The 21,211-nt window shown below is 42.9% G+C and overlaps 2 protein-coding genes across 4 annotated transcripts in view; both read left to right on the top strand.

The window, feature by feature from the left end:
* pih1d1 (PIH1 domain containing 1) overlaps window positions 1-2,184 on the top strand; it is a 9,183-nt gene extending 6,999 nt beyond the window's left edge. For both annotated transcript variants that reach the window (XM_008283696.1, XM_008283697.1), the window contains exons 6-11: window positions 170-251; window positions 338-434; window positions 691-717; window positions 807-885; window positions 1,626-1,769; window positions 2,060-2,184. In XM_008283696.1, coding sequence (XP_008281918.1) covers window positions 170-251; window positions 338-434; window positions 691-717; window positions 807-885; window positions 1,626-1,769; window positions 2,060-2,095 — 465 coding nt within the window. In that variant the 3' untranslated portion in view covers window positions 2,096-2,184. The remainder of the gene's footprint in view (window positions 1-169; window positions 252-337; window positions 435-690; window positions 718-806; window positions 886-1,625; window positions 1,770-2,059) is intronic.
* A 3,446-nt stretch (window positions 2,185-5,630) lies between these two features.
* On the top strand, window positions 5,631-20,712 carry tnnt1 (troponin T type 1 (skeletal, slow)). Of its 2 annotated transcripts, XM_008283694.1 has the most exons (15): window positions 5,631-5,731; window positions 13,452-13,479; window positions 13,606-13,619; window positions 13,723-13,791; window positions 13,933-13,950; window positions 15,430-15,450; window positions 15,976-15,997; window positions 16,117-16,177; window positions 17,812-17,928; window positions 18,016-18,093; window positions 18,360-18,473; window positions 18,557-18,666; window positions 19,795-19,885; window positions 20,378-20,418; window positions 20,515-20,712. In XM_008283694.1, the coding sequence occupies exons 2-15, from the start codon at window positions 13,454-13,456 to the stop codon at window positions 20,558-20,560; spliced, it is 828 nt and encodes a 275-aa protein (XP_008281916.1). In that variant the 5' UTR covers window positions 5,631-5,731; window positions 13,452-13,453; the 3' UTR covers window positions 20,561-20,712. The 2 variants fall into 2 exon arrangements, with proteins under 2 accessions (XP_008281916.1, XP_008281917.1); XM_008283695.1 differs by lacking the exon at window positions 15,430-15,450 and having other exon boundaries at window positions 5,652-5,731.
* Window positions 20,713-21,211: the final 499 nt, after the last annotated feature.

The raw sequence follows: 21,211 nt of genomic DNA, 5'->3' as shown, positions 1-21,211 counted from the left end.
AAGTTATGCCATATTAGGAATTTAAACTGGGGGTTAACGAACACAAGCTTATGTTATCTTGGGGGTCGTGGCTCAAAAAGTTTGAGAACCACTGCTCGAATGCATGATAGACAATCAAATGTGTGATATGTGTTCATCTGAAGTGTGTATTTGTGATCGTGTCTTGTAGAAGGATCCCTTATTCCAGCAGTTTGTCATCCTGGTGTCTGTGGAGGGTTTGGAGAACAAATACAACCTGGAGCTGAACCGAGGTGAGCGTGCGTCGATGTGACTTCGTCTCATGCTGGAAGCAGTTCAGGTATTTGTTATTTACTGTGGCGTGTGTTTGTTACTGTAGACTGGAAGGTGCTGAAGAACAGAAAGTTCCTGGGGTCCGTCAGCGAGCAAAACATCCGGACGAAGAGCAGGCCGGTGATCCAGGAGCTGCAGCCTCAGTACGTCCCTCTGAATGCACTGGAAGACACACTGAGTCTAGTCTGTGGCAGGGCTCCTGTCCAGACAAGTAGGTCTGAGTCTCTGAGGGCCCTGATGTGGTTGCTGTGGTTTGTTCTTCGTGGGGGGCTGTGGTGCGACGTAGGAGGTCCACAACAAGATGGGGGGATTGTTAGTCATTCATCAAGTGAAGTGAAAGTGAGTTCATGATTTGTGTGGCTTGCTGAAATGTCCCCCTCTGTGTCCCTTCGTCTGCAGGGACAACTCTGCCGCGACGCCCAGAAGGTGAGACTCTTCTGATTGTAACTGCTTTTTATAGCTTACAGTGTGAGTAAGTGGAGCAACATGCTGACATATTTTGTCAATGTGCCCAGACCAGAGTTCACGCTGCTGGTGGAGCCCTCTGCTGGTGATCCAGAGTACCTCATTGCAGAAATAAAGCTTCCTGGAGTGGTAAGAGTTTCAGTACATATACATACTTAACTCCACTCCTTTCCTCTCCTTTCTTTTTCTCTCTCTCTTTCCTATTGTCTGTCTTAAATACAGATGTGATCCATTTAAACTGTCCTGTTGGGGAAGTATGACTTCCAAGCAGCATGTGAAAAGGCCTCATTACATAATAGATGTTTAGTGTACAGTCACTTTATTAGGTACAACTAATGTGTTTTTGTGAGGTGTGTGAATTGCTGCAGCTTCCAGTGCCCAGCTTTATGATGTTACGAAGGGGCTGTAAACCGTTTACACTGTCTTGCATTGAGGAGTGGCTCGTACCAGCACTACTGCTTCATCACAGCAGGAAGCGCATCAGTTTAAACCAGTAACATCTGTGACTACGATGGACGGGGCTCAGCACACAGTCAGCTTCTACAACCGCTGTGGCACATCGCTCTATGAGAAGTGTGTATATTAGTAGTTCAACAGTGTAATTTGTATATCATAGAGTCCAGACTGAGATTTCCACCCACTTTTATTCCATCCAGGGTAAAAAAGCTTCTGACGTAACACTTCAGAGGCCCTGAAAGGACACTAGTTCTATCCTTTATGATCCAGCCCAACACTGGTGACAATAATGATGATATTTCTGTCGCTGGTTTTGATATTAGCAGAATTAACAAAGTGCTTTCAAAGGGCACAAAAGAGCACAGCGACGGTGTGAAACCAAAAATAAAAAAGCATCTCATGTAACTGTGCAGCCGTCGTCCCGCTCTCTGGTTCTGGACGTTGGAGAGGACCGACTGGTGCTGATGGCTCGGCCCTCGTTGTTCCACCTCGACATCTTCCACCCGTTTCTCATCGACCAGGAGAACAGCGTGGCGCAGTACAACAGCAGCACGCAGGTACGAAGTGTTCACGCTGCACACGAGGAGGCACAAACTCTAAGAGTGATAAACCACACTGTACAAAAACACTACAGCATTATGATAGAGGCAGTTTATACGTGATGGTATCAACAGACTATACAATAGAGCAGGGGTAAGACACACTCGTAGTAGAATTGTGCAGCATCGAAACAGAAAGTAGATGCACATATGGCACAATGTACAACACCAGCGCAGCTTTATTTGTATTCAACAAACACGTAAACAAAATGTGTCTTAACATACTGTACATGTTTTCTTTCTTACAGATTCTCACAGTCACTATGCCCGTGGTGTCCTCATGAAACTACAGAAGAAATGTGCAGTTATTTATTTTTTCTTTATAAAAAAAAGATGCTATGATAATAAACTTTTTTTTTTTTTTTAATATAAAGTTGTGTTTCTTAGTTATTTATTACTTCAGTCCTCGTTCATCAGAACAATAGCAGCAGGTCCTCAAGTCTGTAAAGTTATGGAGCTTCTGATTTATCTGAATTTGTTTTTCTTCTTTGGTCTCTAATACAGATATTAGATTCACTGTCGGGTAGTTAGTGTCTTCAGATTTTATTGTGTGGCGTTTTGGAGTATTGGTTTGTGTTAATGGATGACTGATGATGACACAAACCTGGAGTGAGTCGTTGCCCCAAAGCAGCAATGATCAAAGAAAATCGCTCGACTGCACTCATTGGGATGTATTTGGAATATCTTTGACTCTTAGATGTAGTCAGTCCTGCCGGAAGGAGAATTTTAACGTCTTCATGAAATATCTTGTGTAGAAACAGAATCGCTGTTATTCTGTGATACACCTTCTCTTTAGTCAAAGGTTCTTTGGAGGTCTTTCTGTGGACTTTAAACCTTCCCTATCATGGAAAAACGTGAACGAATGAAGCAGTCACATCTCTATTTCTGGATCTGCTCTGGCTAACCCGTCCGTCCTCTTTTATCTCTCTCCTCCAACTGAGAATCCACATCTGTTCAGCTTGTTCCACTCTCGTGCTTCTCTCTGGCCGTGGAGTGGAGGAGGGGTTAAAACCATTCGTTTTGTCCCACAAGCAGTGACTGGCATATCGAGAACATACATGGTCAGCAAGCGTCTATCACTTGTAAACAGAGAGCAGCAATTCAGTTTATAAGAACTGTGGGAAAAGAAAAATCAAGAGATAAGTGGGCCATGATTCCCAGGAAGTGTTCTGGCTGAAACCACCCAGTCTTTTAGTTTAAACACGATGAAGTAACTCTCAATAACAGAACATCTATTGTCTGTTTGTCAAGAGAAACTTGTCATCGATGAAGCCAGGGAGGTCTGTCTGTTTTTCTTTTAGCCTCTTTAAGTCATTCTGGGTTAAATGTCCTAAACTTCACTGTCTCATGTCAGTCTCAGAGGCCTCATTAACACATCTGTTTAATGCAGAAACATCTGTTTTCAAGAAGCAGGACGCTCATTAATGCAATGAAGCATTTAGCCGCTACAAAGCAGGAGGTTTGTTGTTTGTTTATAAGCTGGCAGAAACCACAGCAGAACCAAAGACTCATCAAGATTACAGATTGCTTAAAGATTCCTATCAGTTAGTGATCAGGTTATTATGTGTTTACATGTGGGTCTGTTTCCCGCAAGTCAATTCAACTTCAAGATGCTTAAAGCCTTTTGGCATTGACACATATTCACTGAGTTTGATGGGAACGGAAATTCAGAAACTACGGCCATGTGTGGGTTCAGCCAAGACTGGAAACAGGAGAAGTTAGCTGGTGTGTCCAAAAATATAGTAATAAAAAGAAAGAAAAAACCCCAAAACATTCAGTGACCCTTAGGGGCTCCAGAAGGGAGATTTTCTCATCTGCAGACAGAGCCATGCTCGCTGGCTTTGTGCTAAGCTAAACAGCTAGCTCTAAACAAGAAGGCTAATAAACATATCAACTGAAGTCACATTTAAGACAACAAATGTAGAGCCAGAGTGCTTTTCACTTGCAAATGACAAATTTAAATGTTATTGTGTTATACAGTCGTGTCTTGATAATCCGACACTAAATGTAAAACCTTCTTTTATGTCGGATTGTCAAGACGGAGGTCGAGATACAAGGAGGGCTTGATGCTGGAAGGATCATTTGTTGTTAATTATTGTTTATAGTTGTTATAATAACGAGTGTATTGTTAGAACACTACGCATCGCTGGATTTCATGGCTAATTGACCGGTGCGATTGTGTGCGTTCCAGCCACTTCCACCCCGGGGCAGCGCTCCAACGGGGTGGAAGTGGTCAGAACACACAGGCAGTACTTGGCTGCTGATGCCAGTTTAGTTAGCGCTCACACTTCTGTTTCCACCATTGGTGGCGGTGGAGGAGTGGAAGATACGCTCCATCATTACCATCCATGTTTACTTCCGCAAACACTGAGCATGCTCGCTGCGTGAGACGTTGTCGTGTCCTCTTCTGCGCATGCGGGACACTTTTGGGTCGTATGAAGTTCACACAGCAGATCACATACAAGTCGCATTTAATTGGAAATGTGAACAAACTCACAAAAAAATCCGAATTGAGCATTAAGTCCTGCAGTGTGAACGTAGCCAATCTGTGGGATTGTTCAGTCAGATAATACGCCGTTATCCTGATTGGTGACATAAAATGTCATGTCGGAGTCAGAATCCAAGGCTGTCGCTATGTTAAGGCTGTTTTTAATGGACCGGTTGATGGAACTAGTCGCCACAAATCAGACTTGTACACCTTCAAAACCAGAAATACCTGCAGATAGGTAGAGGGACAGAGAGGAGGAGGAGGAAGTGAGAACAGTCATACAGAACTCAAGTGTAAACACACATGAAGGCAACCATGTGGAAAGAATCGCTGAGGTGCTTGATTCAAAAGAGGAAACGAGGAAACCGCAAAAGCAGCCAACCGATTAATATGAAACAGAAGGGCAATAAAACGAAAGTGAGAGTGGATTTGACTTCAGGAAGACTAAAAGTAAGAGAAAAAAGATGGTACTTGAATTTATAAAAAGTAAAATCTCTTATTTTGAAGATGTCAGAACTCTGATGATCATCATTGTTCTTGCAGGAACAACTGATTCAGTATTTAGTTGTAGTTCATAGTCCTCCATCTTTCTTCCTTCATTTGTCTGGGCGGCTGTGGCTCAGGTGGTTGAGCGGGTTGTCCTCCAATCACAAGGCTGGTGGGTCGATCCACGTCACAGTCGAAGTGTCCTTGGGCAAGACGCTGAACCTTAAGTTGCTCCCAGTGGCAGGCAGCACCTTGCATGGCAGCCCTGTCACCATTGGTGTGTGAATGAGAAACACATTGTAAAGCGCTTTGAATAAAAGCGCTACATAAGTGCAGGCCATTTCTAACTGATTATCCCCCATACAGCTTCTTCCTTGTGGTCATCCATCCCTTCCTCTGTTTTGTCAGACCCCACTAACCGCCTCTCCTCCTTATGTACTTACCTCAGTTTGTCAGTGTTAATGAAGTACCCATTGTCTTTTCACAAATAGCCTCTCCTCTTTCGCCCGGCTCGTTGTGCCAGCTCTCTGCCCCGTCCATCCGTCGCGCCCTCCCTCTTGGGTTCGTCCGTCGTGCCCCCTCTCCACCTGCCCCGCGGCATCCCTCCATTTGTCCGGTGAGGTCATCCCTCTGTTCCCCCTAATCCTGCGAGGTGCTCATCTTTCTGCCTCCGCTTAATCCGCCTGTGGCCTCCAGCCCTGAACACACACACACACATCTGCACGTTGCACACTCAGACTTGCAGTTATTCCTGTATTGTATACTCAGAGACTCAGTAATTCTCGCAGCATGCATACACACATTGTGATTCAGATCGCGGGCGCACACACACACATACAAAATGCCCCCCCACCTCTCTGTATAAAACTGCCCCCGTCTCTGTACAATAGCCATTCTGTCTGTCCTCGTCCCTCTGTCCGTCTGCTGATACCACACCTTCGTTCAGGTACGTCTGTCTGTCTTTTCATCTGATGTGTATCAATAACAAAATAGCTCAAACTAGAATAATTAGGATTTTGGCCGGCCGGCCTTTAGGTTCTATTTATTTCACTACGGCGTCATCACAGTGGACACTTTGCTCTTTTTAGTTCGATGATGCTACAGACTGGATTTTATAGCGAAACCTTAAAAGTATCCATGTCTGCTTAGCACACTGCTTCACAGCGACAGACTTAAATCTTATGAGCATCCCTGAAGGCATCACCAAGGAGGTATTTCTTTAACAAAAACTAAACAAGTCTCAGAAAGTTTGTTTCCCACCGTAAAATGAATGAAAGTCAACGGCTACCTCGAACACAATGAGTCAAAATCTAATCACTGTGATTGACTGTCAAAACATTTAGCTCTATTTCACCAGGTGATGTGTTGTGATAAGTTGGACACAAAAGTAGTATTGTAACCCCCCCCAGAGTAGTTCAGTGCTCACAGTTTTTTAGATATCTGTTTCTACACCAGCACAATGAAGGTGAATGGGACTTTCATTAGTGTTTAACAGCAACGTTCTCTTCAGGAAAAAAATGTTGTGTTTTGCTGATATTTTTTTCAAATCCAAATTTTCCCACCAAAAAAATCCATTTCCCTCCACTGTATTCAGATGGCAGCAGAAATATTAAAGTTAGATTGGTCCAGAATCTCTACACATAGAGCCAGCAATTGACAAAATGTGTTTGTTTATTTTAGTGAACCAACCCTCCAACTTTTAAGCAGTTTTATAGCCCAGTGGATATACGGGTCAGCCATTATTATTGGCCAATACTGACAGGTTTTTCACGATTGGCGTCCAATTTGTGCCGATGTGAAAACTTTTCTGCTTTTTTTCTAGACCATAATGCAGAAAAACATATGCTTCGGGTTTTCTGGAATTGGTGTCCTCACAAAGTTCGTCAGCTCCGACTCAGTTGTTTACAATATTCACAGCACTTTCTGCAGCACATGCAGCTGAGTGGATGGTGGTGCGGAGTCGAGCGGTGTCTTTACTGTACGTCGCTGAGTAGTTCGTGAACTACATTGCTGTTACGTTCATAAACACTGACACTACTTAATATACAGTATATATAAGGAATAACCTCTAATATATTAATATCTGACTTTATTTACTCCCTACAAAAATCCATATCAACATTGGCCTCAAAAAATATCCAGCATCGATCAGGGTCTGGACTGATTTAGTTTCATCAGTTAGTCTAAAAAGATGCGTCCTTGGGCGGTTGACTGACATGTAGCTGCCTTGTGTGAGCTGTTGTCTTTGAATTAGCCTAGCACGACTGCTAGCAGAACTAGCAGCACACACTTGAATCAATTTCAAACATTTAGAAAGCAATACTCAGTCGCGAGATCCCCACCTGGCCACGTTTGAAGTCCTAAAGACGTCATGTCGGCATTTAGCAAATCGTCAAAATCATCAGCACCACATCGCTGTCAGCTCGCTCACATTTAAAACTAGCTGTCAAAAGTCTGACAGGTAATTAGTCTTGTGTGCGTACAGTATGTGAGCGTATGTGTCATAGCGTGTCAGCCTTCACATTGTTCCTTTGTGATCGCTGCCAACCACATACTGAGATGCTAACCGTCTGAGGTCAGGCTAGCTAACTTTGCGCGCACCTGTTTGCTAAACGCAAACTTAATCTGTGCAGTTGTTTTTATGCATGTGTGTGTGTGTCTGGGATACGTTTCCATTGGCTGGTTCAGGACCTCGTCAAGGTTCCCCGTTTGTCGTCTGGTTAGCGACTCTCCCCGTTTCTTAGTGTGACATTTTCACCCGACCACACTGCTAATGATAACACATCGAGCAACATTACCTCCCCCCCTCCCTCCACTGGGTTCAGCTGGATACCGATCAAATGGATCTAATCGACCCGTTTCATTCTATTCTACTCTCCTAAACACTATTAATAGTATACAAAAGCCTCTCTTTAACACTAATGAGGTATTGCTGCATGCTTGATTCTTCTGTACCCCACACACACACTCACTTGTTGCCCTTGACTAAAATAAACCCCACTAAGGCCTTTGCCTGTCGCACACTGGAACTCGACTCCTCTGTCAAATCCCCCGGTTTGCCGATTCCCCCTCCCTGCCTCCATTTAGCTCTTAAATGGACAGTTTCCGATTGTCCTGAGGGAGGTGTTGAAATGTGCACTTCTCATTCATCCATATTCCATTTCTCCACACCCTTCCTCTCTCCATCCCTCGTGCCTTTTATCATAGGGTTGGTCTTTTACCTTTAAACGCCTTTTGAATAACATTCCCCCTTTAAAACATACAATCATAATATTTTCATTCCTTACAGAAATGTCAACGTTTCATGAGATAAATTTACTCAATTTGTTTGCACAGAATGAGGTTGAGATGATAATGCCACTTCCATGCCTATATGGTAAACCTGAAGATACCAAATATGGACGTAACCTTCGTCAGTGTTGCCACAAATTTGCAACGACGTCATGTTTTCAGATGCAAATTAGGTTTGTGGCAAGCTTGTGGTGGATTTTTTGGTTAATTTGGTGTACAGCGTCATCCACCAGCTCTACATATTTTATCCTTCAGAGGGTCACCAGAGGCTGGAGTCTGACTCGGTCCAGTCCATCGCAAGGCCACCATGAAAAAGATAAACAACCATTCATGCTTCCATTCACACCAACGGCCAATAGAGGCAGCCTTCTTGTTCTGAGGGCACTTTCACTTTCATAAAAACTACACAAAATATTAATTTCAGGCAAACATGTTGCAAAGGGGCCATTGTAAGTTTGCCACAAATCCAATTTGCATATAGACAAATTTGTGGCAACGTTGCTAAAGGTTAGCCGCAGCTGTTTGCCAGAAACCTGGAAAAATACCGTCATTTCCAGAAACGCTATGAACGGTAAATATAAAGTAACACTAATAGCAGACTTGTTCCCGTAAAGTTACTAAAGGTTTGGCACTGATGGCAAACTGTGGTGACAAAGCAACAATAAACATGCCGGCCAGTGGTGGTAAACCTCTCAGTATTGGCAGAATGTTGCCTGAAGTCATGAGTGCCCAACACTGCCAGACTCGTAAACTAATCTGGCAAACTAACGTCTCTATCTGCAAATCTGCCTCAAAACATTGGCTCTGTAAGGGATAGTTTAGTGGAGAAACTTCAACCAGGAAGCTGGATGGGTCCAAACATAACAAACTCCACCAACCCGTATCGTTAAAACTCACTAACTCTTGTTTGTTTAACCTGCAATAACTGATCTGTGACGAGCTACACGACACATTATCGACTCTTAAGTTAATACACGGCTGCTTATGTCCATCACCCAGCAAGTACAGAGCAACATTGGGATATATTAGGAGTTGTGTTTCTGTCTATTCATTCTGTTCTGTTTTGATTTCCACCATCTCCTCAAGGCTCTTTAGTTGCTAAACGCTCACTAACCTGTTGCCAATCTGTCTGCTGTTTGGGTTTTTCGAGGTTTTTCCCCGGCTCTTGCGGTTGAAAGCGACAATCCGACAACTGAAGCAGTAAAGTTAACACAGCTGCTATAAAGCTCGGATTCCGGTGATCATTATTGTAAAAACCACAGGCTGATCTAATCAACTACAACTTGTTTTGAGCCTTCTGTTTCTTTTTGACGCTTGGTGAGAGTCCTAAACTAATCCAAGAATGAAGAAAGGGAATAATTGTTTTTTTTTTTTTTAATGATTCACAACATAAATAAACTCATCTGGAACAAGCAACACTTTTCATATCAAACTGCTGGAGCTGACTGCTTTCAGGCCTCTCCGTCTGTTTACGCTCTCAGACAGGATCAGTAGCAAATGCGTGGAAGGTTTACTGATGTGCTGTTGAAAGGACTGATGGCGCGCTGCTATGCCAAGCTGCTGGGTTTCATGTGGGCACAGCGGCAGCGAGAGACGGCAGAGCTTTCAGCAACAGTTACTGCCTCGTTTCATTTAACTGCGCGGTCACAAGGCCGCTATAAATACCTCCTGATTACAGAGACGGCGTCGGAGGAGACGGCAGCCTAAGGAGGGAATGCAAGAAAAATAAAAAAAAAAAAGAAAAGAAACGACTTCTTACAAGTGACTTTTCTTTGCTGTTGGAAGTTGTCTCACAAAGTGTAGACATAAATTCTGACGTATAATAGCGTGAGGAGGACTTCTGAGTTGTGTTGTGGCCAAACTGATGACAGATTTTCTTAATCAGTTGCTTGTCAGTCGCTCGATGAACATGTCAGCTGCGAATCAGGCGTTAAGTTGGGGGGTGTTACGATTCGTCGACAGATTGCGAGGCCATTTTTTTTCCCTTGCGATGAGAAGATAAGGGTGGTTCCCATGTCTGCTCCTCCGAAGTAAATCACACCATCTAAACTGTCAGAAACAGCAGGACACGGGGAGAAAGTGAGGACAAAGGTGGAAGGGAGAGAGAGAGAGAGAGAGGGGAAACTAGAAAGCGAGAGAAACCTAATCTCCGCTGGTCTTTATGCGTTTGACCCCTGTCACATTCTCACCTGTTGGCGCTCCATCAATCTGCCCACGTCGGCTGCCAGGAAGGTGTCAGCGCACACCCACCGCCAATGTCTGTCTGTGGGTGGTTTTATGTCAGAACAAAGGCAGCTCAGACGGACAATTTATAGCCAAAACCGTCTCGGTGGCCATTGTGTGTTTCTCTATCTCCAAAGTGACTAATCACAGGAGAGCAGAGGCTATGGCCACCTGTGACTTAGCGGGGATGACGCACTTGTACGGCCGAGGCTGCCATATATAATATTACCAACAGGGCTTTCGTTTTGTAGTCAGTCAGAGACGACCGCCACCAGTTTGTTTAACCTCAGAATGGGACAAGAATAACAGGATCTCTCTCACGCTGGACTCTTAGGAATTAAATTTGTGTCATACTAAATGTACAAAATGGATTTTTCCAAGAATCAAGCAAAACAGACGAACTGAAAGTGATGAAAAAAATAGTCAAAAAAGAGCTTAAAGGTGAAACTTATACTTAAGTTGTTCAGGAGTGCTACTGTTTGATTGTGTTGTATTTTGCAGTGTGCTCTTCTTACCATTCTGACCCACAATCCTTTGTGTATACATCAGTGTCTCACTCAAGCAGAAACCTTTGACAGATACACAAACCTCCTGCACAGTGTGACACATGTTGTATGAGCAAGACAGTCACAGCTTAAGGCGCAATATATAGTAAAGTCATGACTCGATAATCTGACCCTTCACAATCCTAAACCTTGCTATCCGAGAGGTTTTTAGGAAAAATGAACTGAACCCATTAAAAACAGCCTTAACATAGCGACAGCCTTGGATTCTGACTCCGACATGACATTTAATGTCACCAATCAGGATAACGGCGTATTATCTGACTGAACAATCCCACAGATTGGCTACGTTCACACTGCAGGACTTGATGCTCAATTCTGATTTTTTTGTGAGTTCGTTCACATTTCCAATTAAATGTGACTTGTATGTGATCTACTGTGTGAACTTCATACGACCCAAAAGTGTCCCGCATGCGCAGAAGAGGACACGACGACGTCACACGCAGTGAGCGTGCTCAGTGTTTACGGAAGTAAACGTGGATTGTAATGGAGCGTATCTGCCACTCCCCCACCGCCACCACCGATGGTGGAAACAGAAGTGTGAGCGCTAACTAAACTAGCATCAGCAGCCAAGTACTGCCTGTGCGTTCTGGCCCCGTCAGAGCGCTCCTACGGGGTGGAAGTGTCCCCTGACCACACCAAATATTCATCATTAATTGGGCCCAAATATCCGGAGCCCAGAAAGGGCTATTGGGACCAGTCCTACTTTATTATAAGAACTATAAACAATGAATATTGAAAAAAAATTAGCCTTCCAGCATCAAGCCCTCCTCGTATCTGGACCTCCATTTTGACAATCCGACAGCCTTGCTGTCTGACATAAAAGAAGGTTTTACATTTAGCGTCGGATTATCGAGTCATGACTGTATAGTATAGTGTAGTATAGTATACACTTTGTAATGGCAGCTACTGTAAGGAGAACGAAACATACATAAGTTGGACTGCAGAGTTTGAATCACTGCCCCTGAGGCCTTTCCTGTGTCGGCACATTTTCCCAGGGGCGCAAAAAAGCCGGCTGAATTTCGAATCCTGAACAAAAAACCTACATCCGGGCAGCTTGTACACAACGTGATACTGACAAGCCTCTTCCACTTAACGTTCACACGGTTTCCTTCCTGCTTTATTTACTTTCAGCCTGACTTCACTTGAGTTGATAACAAGCGTCATGTGACCACTTAGCGTCGTTATCTTTAGTGAAGCAAGAAAAGGAAAGGTATGTGAAAGTTGCTTAATAGCACCAAGCCTCTAGATATTAAAGACAAGGATATGTTGAGTAGAGCCAGATCGAGATACCATCAAACTCAGACTTGTAGAAGCACCATCAGTGGCCAAAAAGTCAACAACACTGAAACTGAGGTCGTGTGGGGTCTTCATTATGAATCACAAGAAGCAGGTTATCAGCTCCAGAAGTGAGCTCAGTGTTTCTGAATCTGCCGTGCACACATTAAAGTAGGGATGCACGAAATATCGGCGACCACATTGGTATCGGCTGATATCGGTATCGGTCTGATGAGCAAATTTAGCCGATGTGGAAAACCGATTATTGTCTAACATTAGCGCCACAGATGTTTTTCCTTAAATGATCCTGGACTTGAACCTTGAATATGTTAAAGTATGTTTAAATATGGTTTGCTTTTGTTACGTACTAAAGAAGACTATGTGGTCTCATTTGGGCTTCTTTTGAATAGTTTTCTCACAGTGCATACTTACACTCATTTTCGATGTGAACAAAAATTGAATATCGACATCGCTAATATCGGTTATCGACGATACCAGAAATCTTAATATCGGATATCAGTATCGGCCAGAAATTTTAATATTGTGCGTCACTACATTAAAGCGGTGGTGTTGGCAACAGATGACGAATCACAAACATTCACATAAGCTGCTTACTGTTCACTAAAAGAACAAACTATAAACTTAAACTAATATGTAGAGTTTTAAAATACAATCCAGGCTAAAAGCATCACGACTGCTGCAGCCAAAGCCGGAAAGGAAAAACCTGCAGACTGTGTGAAGGTTCAGTCACAATGCTTTACAACTGCTCCCTCCTCTAAGTAGATGCAGGTTTTTTGATCAAGATTCAGGGTTTAGTTTAATTAGCATCATGCGTCACAGGATTGCGTAAGAAAATGAAGTTGCTCCTCAGGAAAAATGACTTAAAGAATAAATAATAAAACTATTTTTATATTGATGTTGAGGATGAATTCAGCAATTTTAGCTCCGTTCTTTCAGCAGTGTTACATGAAGCAAGTACCTGAAACCAGTGGAAAGGCAGTCTACTTTCAAAAAGAGACGAGAGGAAATCCAGTGGATGCAACATCTGCATTTTGAGCTCAAATGTTGTTTTTAACATTGTTTTTCTTCGCTTTCCGTTTATTTATTTTTGTTCAATTCTTGGGAGATTTTGTTCTGTTGCTGAAACGTATTCCCGTAATCGAGCAGCTGGAAAGACTCGAGGTTTTTAATCAATCATTTGAGTCCTACTTCAAATAAAGCTCTGCTTTTTTCCCCCAAACTAATTCATTAACTTTCCCAATCAGCTGGAATATCAGGGTCATGATGGGATTGTTTGCTTCTTTCTTGCAGCCATGTCAGATGTAGAAGAGGAATACGAGTGAGTGGAACACAATTCATTGCAATTGAAGTCACTTTTCATCCCTTAATTCCAATATAAACGCATCAAATGTGGTGTTTAATGGTTAAAAACATGTCCCTCTGTTTCTTTTCCTGACCTCTGCAGGGAGCAGGCAGAGGGTAAGTCCAGTCAGACGTGTCCACATCTCAGACCTACTCAAAGACACATTCAATGAGAGAATCTGCATTTGACGTGTTGCTTCTCTTTGTTCTCTTCTCCCAGAGGTTGAGGTGGAGCAGGAGGCTGAACCCGAGCCTGAGGAGGCCGAGCAGGTGGAGGAAGATGCAGGAGGTAAGTTCAGTTTTGGTCGTACATGTTGGAAGAAATCCTTGTCTTTCCTTTTCATGCTAACCCCCTCTCCTTCTTCATGACTGACCCGTCCACTTCCTCTCTGTCCTCCGACCCACCGGCTGTGCTGGTCCCGACCATCAGAGCAGCAAGAGTACCAAGGTAGGCACGACATTGCCACTCTCACTTCTCCACACCACTTACTTCGCTTTAAAACCCAGTGCAGGTGAAAGTCGCATCCACATATAGTCTCTTTAATGTTTATTTGCTACAGTTTAAAGTCACACCTGGATCCCAGACAGACCTTTAACCTGCACTGTGTTTTAATACCAAATGGCGAAGGCGCGTTATGCATTCTTCTCCACTAGTAAGGATAAAATCATGTCTGAGCACATTTCCATCACCATGGCGATCATGCTTTTGCCTCAACTGTGAACATTTTACTGCATTTCTTGCTGCCTGCTGTTGAATCCACTGTTGTAAAGGTGCAAACACCCAAAACAGAAACCGCATGTAATAGTTCCACGATCTTGACGAAAGAGGCCATCTATGTCCAACTGGAAAGAGCATCCCTCAACAGAGGTGGAGGTCTGAGGCATCACCTCTCACCTGTTTACAGTTCAGTCCTAAGAACTCTCCCCAGGAAGATGAAATCACATCCACACCTAGCTGCAAAAGACCCTAACGAACCCCATTGTGGCAGGGGGAGCACTAACGACTCAAACCCCCAACTGAAACCAAAACTCAAGTTGTTAATGGCTCCTTAAGGATATAAGTATGTGGAACTCCCAACTAGTCAGTCAGAAACTGATGAAGCCTCTCGGATGAGAGGTGGAACGTCTTCAAGGAACTCAAGTGAGTCCAGCTGCTACGATTAATCTACGAGCATAACCATGACCTGGATGACTGAGAGTCTTCACAAATTTGTGTCCGTACCACACAACAAGTGCAAAATATGTTGACACAATCTATTGCACGTGTATGGAACCGAGTCCTCCGAAGCAAACTCCCACAAATTGGACAAATGGTCTAAAGCCTTCATTGTGCTCCCTTGCAGACACTTTACAGTTGGCTGCAGACAGTTGTTGCTGTTTTAATACTTCCCACATGTCCGTTATGTCTACATAGTTGAGGCTTTAGAGATGCTGGATTTTGTCAGCAGCTGTTTCTCCTTGTTTTCAGTCTTTATGCTAAGCTATGCTAACCAACTGCTGGGTGTAGCTTTATATTTATAGACATAAGAGTATAAATGTCTATTCCAGGTTGTGGAACTATCTCTTTAAGCTTGCTGCCTGTGCAGTATCGGATTTTAACTTCTTTCGATCATTTCACGCCTCTTCTCTCCTTCTGTCATTACTTTCTTTCTATTGACACCTCTTTAGGCTTGTGAGACTTCCTCCTTCCTCTGGTTCTTTACACATTTATTCCTTACTTTTGTATGTTATTCACTCTTCTTTTGACTTCTATCACATTTTTCCAACTTTTCTGTCCTTCCTTCCTCCCTCCTACGGTTTTCTCCTCCTCTTCCTTGCTCTGTACCATGTTCACATTCCACCCTTAATTAATGACTTTTTTGTCATTCCATGTATCATTTGTTACCATTCTTGCATCCTTTCACTCTGTATGTGGCTGGTCCATCAGATCAAGATGCCCAGGAGGAAGGTGAGAAATAGTGGAAGTGTGCTTCCCTAATGTGGTAAAAACCCATGATTTGGTTCTTAAGCTGAGCCCCACAGTCCCCAAATTAATTATCTAACATATTAAAAGGAGATCTACCCCTTTAAATCTCACTGGATAGTCGTCTTTTTAAGCAATCCTGCAAATTTCACATGAAGGAAAATCATAGAAGCTGTACTTTATGGAGTAATTCCATTCACACGCCCTAATTTTCTAGAAAAACGTTTCAGAACGTCCTGTTATGTTTGGTCAAACACTTGCAGAGGTTCAGCGATAAGTAAATAAAGTGTTAAACAGTATATCCTTGCTCCTTTTGCTTTGCATTAACTCATAAAGACACCAAGTTTATGTTGCCTTTTCTTTTTCCATCCCAATGCTTGCTGTGCTTTCAGTCATACTAATTATTCTACTAAACATTAAACCTCCCAGTCCCGTCACACAGTTGTGGGAAACATTTCTATTCACCAATACGATCGTGTTTTTGCTCATCTGTGTCTCTTCTCTCCACAGAGGAGGAACGCCCCAAACCCAAGTATGTTCAGACCTCCTTTTTTGTGTGTTTTGTAGTCATGATTGTTGTTTTTATTATATGTCTTATTAAAATCTTGTAGTTTATTGGACTCAAATCCTGTGCTTCCGTCTTCCATCCAGGCCCATGGTACCCCAGCTTGCTCCTCCAAAGATTCCTGAGGGAGAGAGGGTGGATTTTGACGTAAGTTACAACAAAACGGATTAGCCCGGAGCAGTTTGAGTTTCTTTCTTTTGAGACTTTGCAGCTGCATCACAAATCTCCTGCCAACTATGACCACTTGAGTTTGAGAAAAAGGGAAAAGGTCATCTTGTAGTGAACAAACTGTTCAACCCTCATCCACAATTTCATCGTCTTGAGCTTCAAAGGTGGTCGCCAGCCAACATCTGTCAGCTCATCTGTCCAGCAGTTCACTTCTTAATCCGTTTCAGTCTGGGTTCAGATCCAAACACTCTGCTGAAACTGTGCCAGGCAGGGCGGCGATCAGCTTGATAACAGGCACGGATTTGGATTTTACATTTGTCTTGTCTGAGCTGTGCTGGACATCTTCGTAGTACTTGTTGATTATTGATCTCAAGGTTCTGGCACTTGTCTGATTCCACCCATATTTAAATGGCATGACCCAAAGTATTGTGTACAATGGTTTGATAGCTTCCTCATTACTATTAAATGTGGTGTTCCACAGGGACCACTACTTGGACCACTTTTATTCCATCAACAAAAGTGCAACCAAAATTATCTTTGCTATGCTGACGACACACAAATCTATATTCCCTAACAGCCAATAATCTCCTTTGCCGTGTTGAACAAGAGTCCAAAGTCTGTCATAGGATATCTTCTACATTTGAATAACTAGAGGACAATTTGTTAAGACAAATGGCTTGTTCTATGAACTTTTCTGGTTGCATAAATAAATTGGATTGTATCAAAGTCTGAGAAAATCACCCTACTTTTCGCTTGACTGGTTACCTCAGTAAAGATTTGCACGATGACTTTGTGGTCTCAGTTGTTAGTTTCAAGTCTCCTTCGATGCGTTATGGTATTTATTTAGTAAATTATGGCCTGATTTAGAGTAAAATAGACGGTGAAGCAGGGTATTTTTTAGGACGTGGCTACTTTGTGGTTGACAAGCCACTACAGCGACAGCTAAAAATGCAAAACTCCTCAAAATGGTAGTCCACATACGAATAGGGTGACGTCATGGTGGCTACTTCCATTGATTAGATACAATCTATGGGAGAAAGTCAAGTAGTGGTATAAATACACTAACTGTGCTTCTATCCTGTGGCAATATTCTTGTTTAACTTCAGTCTGGGTTCAGATACAAACTGTGTCCAAGTGTTGCACTGTCAACTTGTTGAAGGTGATATAAAGGTCCCCCTAACCCTTTTTCAGCAAAATAATCAGTCTCACAGCGTATCTTTCAGCTCTAAATACTGCATAGATGGTTCTTTTCACCCTGACTGTATAATCTATGATTTTAAATGGGTTGATTTAGTCTGAAAACCAATGAGCTGCTGCTGTTCTCTTCAGGAACAAACACACCGTCTGTGTGTAAGCTGGGCGACAATTGGTTAGCTAGGTTTAGGTCGGTCGAATTCATACTGGTTTGTGAAGGCGGAAGGTTAACTAGTTGTTGGGAGGGTTGAGGTATAGCAGAAGCAAACATCTTCACATCTTATCAGCTTTTCCTTTCGAGGTCCTGTCTTGATATTGTGGAGCGTGACACTCTTGGGAACCTTCCTGGTCTCAAGGTGCAAGCTCTTGTCAACTTCCGCTGTTCTCCAAGTGACGGAAACACTCCCTTTACCCACCAGGACATCCACAGGAAGCGCATGGAGAAGGACTTGCTGGAGCTGCACACTCTGATCGACGTGCACTTCGAGCAGAGAAAGAAGGATGAGGAGGAACTCATTGGTCTCAAGGACCGAATCGTAAGCTTGCTTTGATATTAACGTGCCAGTACATTTCCTTTCCTGTTTGTTAATAGTAAATGCCGCTCTTGCTTTGGCCTCCGTCAGGAGCGTCGTCGGTCGGAGAGAGCTGAGATCCAGAGGGTCAGAGCTGAGAAGGAGAAGGACAGACAGAACAGGATTGCGGTATTTAACACAAACTCACACAAATGTACACATGTATCCGAGTGAAGGAGCCTCTATCCTTTAGACGACTAAAGCTCAACCAGGCAAAATCTGAACCCATTTGTTATTTTAATTCACTCATTGCTCTTTTATATATAAAATCATGTGCACAGAAAACTGCTCGAGCGCTCTGAAGCTTGCAAAAGCAATCTTCAGATGCACAAGATCACGAAAGTCACCATGTAAACACATTTTTATTGATCCCTTTGTCTTCGTCCATCTGGCAGGAGGAGCGTCATAGAAAAGAAGAAGAAGAGGCCAAGAGGAAGGCTGATGATGATGCCAAGAAGAAGAAAGTGCTGTCCGGCATGGGAGCGAACTTTGGAGGCTTCCTGGCCAAGGTCGGACAGCTGCTGTTATTGTCAGCTGCTATGACGGGTGATGATGACGATACAGATGATGGACTGTGTGTGTTCTCTCCCAGGCTGAGTCGAGGAAGGGCAAACGGCTGACAGGCAGGGAGATCAAGAGGAGGACTCTGACTGACAGACGACAGCCGCTGGGCATCGACAATATGAGGGAGGATGGACTCAAGTGAGTCTCTTCCAGTTGTGCAGCAAACAGTTAACCGATGATGTCGTACCATTAGAGCATCTTGAACATCTGAAATTAAATGCTGCTGTAGGTTTTTAAAAATAAAGAGTAAGGATGTCTCCAAGATGGACTTTAAAAAGCCAATGAAACTAGAGTAACAAAGACAGGAATGAAGGAGTGCTTTTCCACTGTAGTGTATACCAGCATCTCATTCTAAATTAGTTTGTGGATTCACAGATTGGACAAAAAACAAAAACACATCCACTGATAAGCATGGTGAAGTGGTCCTTGATGTGGTCTTTCATTAATAGATGGGTGACAAATTAAAGGACAAACTGGAATGTTTGACCCCTATGGTAAAGGGTCCGGTGGCTCTGTTGTGCTATTGGGAACCATTTGGTCCACTTGCATTGAAACATTTCTATCCTCATGGGAATGATGTCTTTCAGGTGGACAATGACTCCACCTATAGAGAATGAGTGGCTTGATAACTATGAAACTGATGCTGTGGTGTACAGAGTCACCAGATCTCAATCCATTTGAACACCTATGGAAGACTTTGGACTGACGTGTTAGACATCGCTCTCCACCACCATCACCTGGGAAAATATCTTTTGGATCGGTGGTGCTCATCCTTCCAGTAGAGTTCCACAGACTTGGAGAATCAATACAGAGAATGATTAAAGCTGTTCTGACGACATTCTGATGGCCCAACACCTTACAAAGACACTTTATGTTGATTTTTCCTTTATTTTATTACCTGTCTGTGTATTAACACTGGTAAATGGTAAATGGTCTGCACTTTTATAGCGTTTTTCTATCTTAGTGGTACTCAAAGTGCTTTGCAATGTTTCTCATTCACCCATTCACACACACACACACCAATGGTGACAGAGCTGCCATGCAAGGCGCCATTGGGAGCAACTTTGGGTTCAAGTGTTTGGTGTCCGTCAAGCTGGTGATGCTCACTTTTTTGCATGACACATATCAGCAATAGCATCGACAGCAAGTCGCATGTCATGAGCACATGTTAGTGTAATTACTTTCTCTGCCAGAAGGGGGAGACAAAAGTTCTGTACTGCAGGTTAAACAAAGGCCCTTTCTACATTCCCTCTTTGTGTTCCAAAGGCAACGGGCCCAAGAGATGTGGAACTCCATCTACCAACTGGAATCTGAGAAGTTTGACTTCATGGAGCACATGAAGCACCAGAAATACGAGGTACGACTGTCGCTGCAAACACAGTTCATCAGTTAAACAGACAGATTTCTCTTTATGTGATATCAGTATGACATTGAGTTTGATGTAGGGCTACGTGGTGGTAAGTAGAGTGAAACTTATCCAAAGATTAAAGCGTAAAAAAAGTTCCCTGAAATTGTATTTAAAATTTGTTGACGGTGTTAAACCATCTCAGTTATCCATAGTAGTGATTGTAAGCATAGCTGCTGTTTGATAAATAACTTTTAACATGTAGAGTGTATATGAATTTTTACAAAAAACCTGCGGTGAGTTCTTCATCCATGTTTTATTTAACTGAAGAAACTGTCCACCAGAAACATGGAACGCTGCAGTGCTGTGGATGTAAAAATCAGTATCTAAAGATTTTCATACACTGCGCTTCGTGATCATCCAGCGCACTTTAACGAATATTTATCATATCACTCGTATAATACTGCCTTGTCACCAGCTTTTCTCTCTGTGTGCTTCCTGCAGATCATCGTGCTGCTCAACAGAATCCAACACGCTCAGAAATTGTGAGTTTGGTACAAAATGTTGCATAGTTTCTGTTTTCACTTCCTTATATTACAGCAGTTCTTTACTTAACTCTTCCTTTCTCTTTCCGCCTACAGCAAAAAGGGCCACGGCAAAGGGAAGGTGGGCGGTCGCTGGAAGTAAAACAGGAAAACATTAAACATGATAACATGATAACAGGAAAAAAACGGGAAGCATTACAGGAATTAGACATTTCCTTTCCATGGTCCTCTAGTCCGGCCATTCAGTGTGTGATATTGATATTATATATTGATAATAAAACTACATGCACTAAGTTTTTTTGCGTTCTGTCACTGGTTTGTGTTGGTTGTGATTCTGAGAAGTTGTGGAATCATCCAAAACAAGCAAAATCTTTTGCATTAATACTGTTATTCTTCCAATAACACAGATTACATACAGTATGTAACATGTGAACAGTCTGGATGCAGAAGGCAGAACCGAGCATCTATCAACAAACTGGGTGCTACTGATTGGTCGACATCTATTAAAAAAAATCTATATATGTTTGATTTAATTCCACAAACACTGCACTGCACATTCCTGTACGGTGGTGTATCAGTGGTGAACTTCTGATATGATCTCCTTCCTCGTGCCTGTGAAGGTTCTCGGTCATCCAGGTCATGGTTGTTCTTGTAGATTAACCGTAGCAACCGGACTTGCTTGAGTTCCTTGAAGACGTTTCACCTCTCATCCAAGAGGCTTCATCAATTCTGACTGACTAGTTGGGAGTTCCACATACTTATATCCTTAAGGAGCCATTAACAAGTTGAGTTT

The sequence above is a fragment of the Stegastes partitus genome, unplaced genomic scaffold (assembly GCF_000690725.1).
Source record: "Stegastes partitus isolate 25-593 unplaced genomic scaffold, Stegastes_partitus-1.0.2 Scaffold324, whole genome shotgun sequence".
Classification (NCBI taxonomy): domain Eukaryota; kingdom Metazoa; phylum Chordata; class Actinopteri; family Pomacentridae; genus Stegastes; species Stegastes partitus.
Note: the sequence above shows the minus strand (reverse complement) of the source record. Positions and strands in the feature narration are given on the sequence as shown.

Bases quoted from the DNA above. Each gene is read 5' to 3' on its own strand.
- tnnt1 (XM_008283694.1), top strand. From the start codon at position 13,454: ATGTCAGATGTAGAAGAGGAATACGA. The intron at 18,667-19,794 runs GTGAGTCTCTTC...TGTGTTCCAAAG, and splicing joins ATGAGGGAGGATGGACTCAA to GCAACGGGCCCAAGAGATGT. The intron at 20,419-20,514 runs GTGAGTTTGGTA...TTCCGCCTACAG, and splicing joins ATCCAACACGCTCAGAAATT to CAAAAAGGGCCACGGCAAAG.